We start from the raw sequence: 7,403 nt of genomic DNA on the forward strand, positions 1-7,403 counted from the left end.
ATAATTCAATTCAGTGCATTTAAGAATAGTATTGTCGTTGGTTAAAACTGAATGCTAATGATAAAGCAATCTTCTGCGCATGTGATTCATTGACGTGAGACAGATGTGAATATCTATAAATACATACATATAAATGTTAGGCAAAAACTTTGAGTGCATGAAGTGACAAAGCGGCGGTCCACAGATGTTACAGATGGCTGTACAAATCAAATTAGTGAGTAGATAAGCATAGAGTTCTACAATGAATGAGAATGGTGAATTATTTTGTAATTTCTATTGTTTAAGGCAAATAATGCATACGCAGCAAACTATTATTCTAATACATGCTTTGACAAAGCGGTGGTTCACGGAAGTTACAGATGGCGGTATAAATCAAATTAGTGAGTAGATAAAAATAGCGTGTTCTACAATGAATGATAATGGTGAATTATTTTGTAATTTCTATAGTTTAAGGCAAACAATGCATACGCAACAAACTATTATTCTAATACATGCTTTGACAAAACGGCGGTCCACGGAAGTTACAGACGGCGGTACAAATCAAAGACGTGAGTAAATAAAAGGTAGGATGTTCTAACATTAATGAGAATGGTGAGATTATTTTGTAACTGTTTTAAATGGTATATATACAAAGTTCGCAATAGCAATTTTTATCATTTCAGAATTTATGCTTCAACGAGTATAATTTGCTACATGACATATATATCTTTATTTTAATTTAATTGTGCAAAATGGGTCCAAAACGCGCCAAGAAATATCCTTGTGGTAGTTGTAGTACAACTTGTTCATTTGAGTGTGTTTACTGTATTACGTGTGCAAATTGGTACCATAGACAGTGTCAGTCCATGAGTGACAAAGAACTAAGACATGGGGAGAATTGGATTTGGGTGATGTGTGTATCTCTTGTCGTTCTTTGAATGGATCAAGGTTTGACTTTGTCAGTGCAATGCAACGTCTCGGGATGGTGAGTAAATGACAAATTTAGTTAACGGTTGTTTTTTAACATAAAAAAATTAACATTCTATCAATAAAAAATATACTGTACACTGTTCCGAAATCAGCAATTTCAAAAACTACTGATTATAGAATATATTTTATGTCATATAATTTTGCATGTGTATTCTTTGAAATTGTAGGTCAATTAAATATTGATTAACATTCGTTATCATATAGTCGTTATTTAATTACACAGTAAAAGAAAACCCGTAAATATATATACAAATACAGAACATAATTTCATAGGTACATATCCTAATTTATTTCATTGTAATAATTAGTGTCTTTATCAGTAATACAAGCCTTTTATTTTGCTATTGATTTTTGTGGCATATGATGAGAAGAAGTGACTAGGCAACAAACAGTAACAACTTACTCCGCCGCTGTCGGCAATAGCAAATGCACGTAATTAGTTCACATAGTAATTTTTTTATCAACTTTTTATTATATGCCGGCATCCGCAATCTCAAAAATATACATTTTGTGCATTAATTATCAAACTGATTAAACAGCTGCCATATTAAGTTTGTGGATCAATTTAAAGAATCCATGAATAAAATTCTTCTTCAAAAATATTTTACGTCACGACTCAGTTAAAATATTAATAATCCAATTATTAATACTAAGTATAGTTAACGATAAGGTGTTTAGTGGTGTATTCAAAACTATTGTGTTGTATCGTTAAACATAGATGTTGTAGTGTAATAGTGTTTTATTTGTGTTAAAGTGTGAAACATTCTTCGGATATCATATTCTTTATTGGATAACTGTGTATATTTTCTTTGTAAGCCTTCTGTCCGTGCTCGTAAGCACAATAAACTAGAGCAGTACCCTATTAACCGTTTCAAGCATGCCGAGGGATCATCAGCAGAATTGAATAGCCAAATGAAGTAATAAAATGATGATATTTATATTCTGTATACACCGTAACTAAAATCGGATAATATTTTGTCTGCAAACCTCTAACATGTTTCAAACTGTGATGTCTGCCACCATTACTATTTTTATATTTTAAATGTATTATCAGTAAACGGTAATAATATTTGGCTATATTTTAAATGTATTATCAGTAAACGGTATTAATATATGGCTATATTTTAAATGTATTATCAGTAAACGATATTAATATATGGCTATATGTATATTAGAACTAACACTGAAGAAACTATGGCAATAAAAATATTAAAATATTAAATTAAAATAAATAATTTAAAATATAAATTAGATTAAATTAAAATAAAGGTTTTGAAATGCACATTAAACCGAAGTCAACAAGTTTTATCAATTTGCATAATACCGTATTTTCGCATATTTAAGACGCGTCTTATACAAAATTTTACTTACCCCGCACCCAGGGTGCGTCTTATATTAATAGGCGTCTTATCTAAGTATTTTTTAACACGAACGAACGGTACAGTGTGTGATACTGAAGGACGATTATTGCGGTCGATATTCACGTTTCACGATTTTCATTCCTAGTAGTAAAAACAATTGGGTAAGTGTTCAGTAATTACCACGTGTACCAATCCAATGCAGGCCATTTTAAATTTCAAATCCTTTTGTTTCAATGTTTCGTATAATTATTGCAGATCTAAGTTTAGTAGGAGTAAATGTTTTAAATTTATATAATATAGTATGTTTAAATAGTTTTGTTTATTGTTATTAATTATCACAGCAAAAACTACGACGGCTATATTACCTATACATCCGGTTGGGTTCAAAGATACTTAAATTTTCAGTATCTTTGGTGGGTGCGTTCGAAACAAAAAAAAACTAAATAGTTCGAAAACAAGACAAGAATTTGTTCAATATAGGACTTAAATATGAAAATCAGTTCTACCATATATTTAAAAATTTTATTAAACACAATATAATAAACTGTTACTAAATTTATTGGTCTATGTAAGGTACTAATCCCACCCGCTGAAGACTTGGCCTAGCAGATCAATGAAGCCGCCTTTACATCTGGCGTTTATTGTTCTAGAATCTAGATACCAGGTACTCAACCATCTGCTATTGGCCCAGCGGGAGATAAGAATAAACGATAACCGTTGCGGTCCTGCCTCAGACAATTCTTTGATCTCAACTAAAAATGGTAATGAAGCCTTGTTTACATCCGACGGGTGATGAAACATTGGACAAATTTTCATTTATGATAAAGGAAAGGAAACCACTGGAGATAAATTGCTCAGTGCGGCAGATGGCTAGGCCGCGTGCATCTTATATTTGTGGGCGTCATATGTAAAATATTTTTTACACAAATCGTCAAAACCCGCGTCTTATATATGGGTACATCATATAATTAGGTGCGTCTTAAATGCGCGAAAATACGGTAGTTAAATTTTTCTTTTGTAGTTTCAATTTCTGTCCACATTTCATCTTGTTTTATAACCCAAAATTTTAGTTTTTCAGTACCGAAATAATAACTTTGTATTTATATGAATATCTAATTCGAATGAATTATTAATGTCATGTAGTTTTATAATTCCAGTCCAGTTTTCCATCTGCATATTATTTCTGGTGTGTCTATTTTTAATAAAAACTAAAAGAAAAAAAAACAGTAATATGTCAATGCAAACTAGATTAAATGTAGGAAAAAGAAGAATTCTTTGATATAGGTGAGCTTCACACAAATGACTATGTCCAGGAAGTGATTCTAACAAAAAGAAAAAGCCCGGTCATTGTACTGTATACTACAGAACAAATTTTAGACTTGATCAAAAATTGTTCAGGACATGATAAAAGCATCATTGGAATAGACCGAACTTTTAACTTGGGTAAGGTTTTTGTAACTGCAATGTCGTACAAAAATAGAAGCGTTATAAACAGGAAAACTCATCAATACCCTATTTTCTTAGGTCCACTATGTCTTCATTGGAAGTCCGATGAAAACAAATATTACAAATTCTTTTCACATATTCGCGAAAAAATTGGAGATGATAAGTTTATATCTGGTATGGACGATGAAAAAGCTTTGACAAATGCTCTAAGATCGAATTTTTGTAATGCAGAATATTTATATTGTACTAAGCATATTAAAGACAACATTCGGCACTCTTTGCATAAACATGGATGTGACAATCTTGTCACAAAATCAATATTTTGTATGCTCTTCAATGAAGACAGTGGTTTAATATTCAGTCAAGATGACGCTGAGTTTGCGAAACGAGAAGAAGATCTGGCAATGTATTTAAAACAATATCCCAATTTTTAATCGGCAGTGAGACATGCCATATTTGATAGAAATCTAAAATCTATTATAAAGAAATTATTTGGTACTTTCAGTTGTTCGTTGTATTGTAATGTTGTGTTAATCACATTTGATGTAGTGTAATTTTGATTATTGTATTTGATTTTGTCCAGAATAGTGTTTAGTTATGACTGGTGATGAATATAGTAACATTTGTCTCCCCTGTTTCAATGTTTACTTCCAATCGAAAATATAAAGGCAGTCGATCGTGTCGTCTGTTTCAACAAAGTAACACTGTATCCAATGTTTTCTTGTGGTTATGAGCATGATTAGCATCATGTTTTTAGTGGTTTTGGGCAGGTTTTGGGTGAATCGTGCTGCTGGGCAAAACTTGATGGGCTTGTTAATTTTCGAATATATGCTACAACAATTTTACAACAGATGCAAATTCGGGGGGGGGGGCAAACGCCTCCCTGCCCCCCGCCCATGACGTCCCTGGTTATAGATCCCCCATCCATTAACAGATACTCCTAACTGCATTTGTAACGAGTGCCTGTGAAAAGAGGAGTGCAACGCTGTACCAGTTTCACTGCAATGAACTGCAAAAATAATTTCATAGCGATCATGAGCGAAAATAAATACATTATTACGGTAGATATAACTATACGCATGATTTCCTGACAATGTCAATTCTAAAATGCGAAAACTTAACGTTCCATATCATGCAAACTACGCGACTGCCGTAGGGCTAGTTATTCCCGCGATTGCCATCGTAAGTCTTTCAAATAAAGTTAGGTACACGGTAGCTGCTATGCGAATATTCTCGAATTAGACGACGATCAACCTTAAAGTGTTAACATACTGAGAGACTACACACTGATGAAACCGTTCATTCTTAAACAAACTGTAAATGATAATGAACCTATCACTCCCACCCCACCCCTATCTCTTGTATAGCAACAAGCAGCAACTTGTTAAGTGTTAGTAATTCACATTTCCTCGTAAACAAGAAGTGCAATTTAAATCAATAATTTACCACCTAAATCCATACATTCTTCAACGTCTTCCGCTTCGTTTTCGTTTATACTTGACTCCATCGCAAATGTATATTTAAAACTTTGTCCCTAGTCGAAGGCACTAAAATCCGACTTGACCGCCATAACACAACAATGTATTTCCCGCGGCATTTAGTTGGACGCTGATACAATACCTCTCTGCAAACATAGTCTAAAAATATCCGGAAATAAATAGTTGCCTTGACTTGAGCCTCATTTAATGTAAATATATTTATTACTATGTGAAGAAGAAGAATAAGAAGAAAAAGAAGAAGAAGAAGAATTTGTATTTAATGTCAATTATTAAAATATTAATCATCTTAAAAAAATTAAAAAAACACACAAATACCCCAAACAAACAAAAAAAAAAAACAGTACACTGTTTAATTTCCAATATGCACCAGTAAAGTTAATAACATTTAAATTGTGAAAACTTATAGATGTATTTCCTAGCATTCTAGTATTTTTTTATGCATACGAACAAAGGTAACACTTATAATGTATTTCTCATGTATATTAAGTCATAACTTGTAGTAATCCTGGATGTAATTGTGCTGCTTAAACATAGTTTCATATTCATCTGCGTCTTCGTTGCTGCATGCTTGCATACATACATACATACATACATACATACATAACTAGTTATGTCCCAATTATAAAAAAAATATAAACAATATGTGTCTGTGTGCGTGTACTTTTTGCATATACCTTCTTTGTACACTATATTGAAAAGATTTCTTGTTCAAAATCAATTTGAACTGAATTTGAATAAATTAAATACATTCCTCGTCTAATGACAATTACAGCTGATATCTTATTATAGTTAAATCCATATCGAATATATGTTTGACACATCGGAGGATTGAATTATGGAGAACTCGTCCCATGGAGAAGTGGCCCTGGGAGAACTCATCCCAGGTGTCAGGAGAAGTCGCCCCATAGTGACTGGAGAAGTCGCCGCACTGCACCTGGAGAAGTTGCCCCAAGGATCATATATATTAATTCTGAGATCTCGCCACATGGTTGTTACGGCTTTATTTATTGTTCTTTTTCTTCAACTTAATAATTTATTAAATATATCAAATGTGCAACTTTTCAACTTTTCCATTTGATCAACTCCACTTCTGTACTTAACGAAAGAGTAGTGTTCTCTGTCCCTTTTTGCTCTGCTCTTCAAATCATTAGATGCATTTTATTTAGAAAAATAGAGCGGTTGTAAGCATGATGTGACGTTTGCAGATTTATATTTGAAAGGATTTCAACCTAATAACCAAAGTCATCCTGAGATGAGTTAAGCATGGACCTCTATAATACGAAATCGAGTGAATTGGTGCTGACCGTCAGTAAGCCAAAGGGTTAAAGTATCGAATCTCTAATTGAACAATTTATTCTGATTTTTCATTGAGATTTGCTAACAACTGACGAATGATACTTGAACTCGATAAAAAGCGTCATTGACGCCTACTCAGGAAATGCGGTCGCTACTGAGTTCAACATCATGGCTAATGCGCAGAATTCGGACGGTTTCTGAAAGTTTACATGTCCTACGCCCATCATTTTGTTTATTTCTTCTTTTTGTCTGTGTTCGTAATTTTATTATTTCTCAATAAAACAAACTATTTAAAGCTGAACGAGAAGTTTAAAAAAATATTTCGATACTAAATTGCCAATGCAAAATAAACATGATTACGTTATTTTATTATATATAACAACACCATGATCACGCGTACTAACGGGATTTTGTTACCTTAAATGCATATTTGAACTTTTCGACGTACTTGGGACATAATGAAAAGATCATCTTTAAAATCAAATTTAAATGTCACATTTAAATCCTGGACTAAACTGAATAATATTTCACATGGTCTGAATCAGCTTGGAAGTTGGTCCGAATCAATCAGAAATCTAGACCTAATCAGTCATTAATTTGTACGGAATCAGCCTGGTACTAGTTTGAGAGTAATTACCACATTAATGAATAATGTTAGTATAATAGATGTATCAGTCAAGAAAGTTGACAGTAACATTTGTTTAAAAATAAATTCTCGTGGTGTTCCGGTATGTGTTGCTGTAAGAAATCTAACGAGTTAATATGACCATGCAGACTTTCAATTATAAGTGATTTATTTTTCTATTGTCGACATTACACAAACAAGATGAAT

At 32.6% G+C, this 7,403-nt stretch overlaps 1 protein-coding gene across 4 annotated transcripts in view; it reads right to left on the reverse strand.

Annotated features, from left to right (window-relative positions):
• The window catches only part of LOC149779551 (uncharacterized), a 58,563-nt gene extending 53,210 nt beyond the window's left edge, over positions 1-5,353 (reverse strand). For 3 of the 4 annotated variants that reach the window (XR_016415673.1, XM_089940267.1, XM_089940265.1), the window contains exon 1: positions 5,223-5,347. Coding sequence is in view for 3 of the 4 variants with exons in the window: in XM_089940267.1 (XP_089796393.1) it covers positions 5,223-5,283 (61 nt within the window). In the remaining variant the exon portion in view is untranslated. Of the gene's footprint in view, positions 1-5,222 lie in introns of all 4 variants that reach the window. The other variant, XM_089940266.1, reaches the window with a different exon arrangement.
• Positions 5,354-7,403: the final 2,050 nt, after the last annotated feature.

This window comes from Sinohyriopsis cumingii, chromosome 17, assembly GCF_028554795.1.
Source record: "Sinohyriopsis cumingii isolate HCF-2022 chromosome 17, ASM2855479v2, whole genome shotgun sequence".
Lineage (NCBI taxonomy): Eukaryota > Metazoa > Mollusca > Bivalvia > Unionida > Unionidae > Sinohyriopsis > Sinohyriopsis cumingii.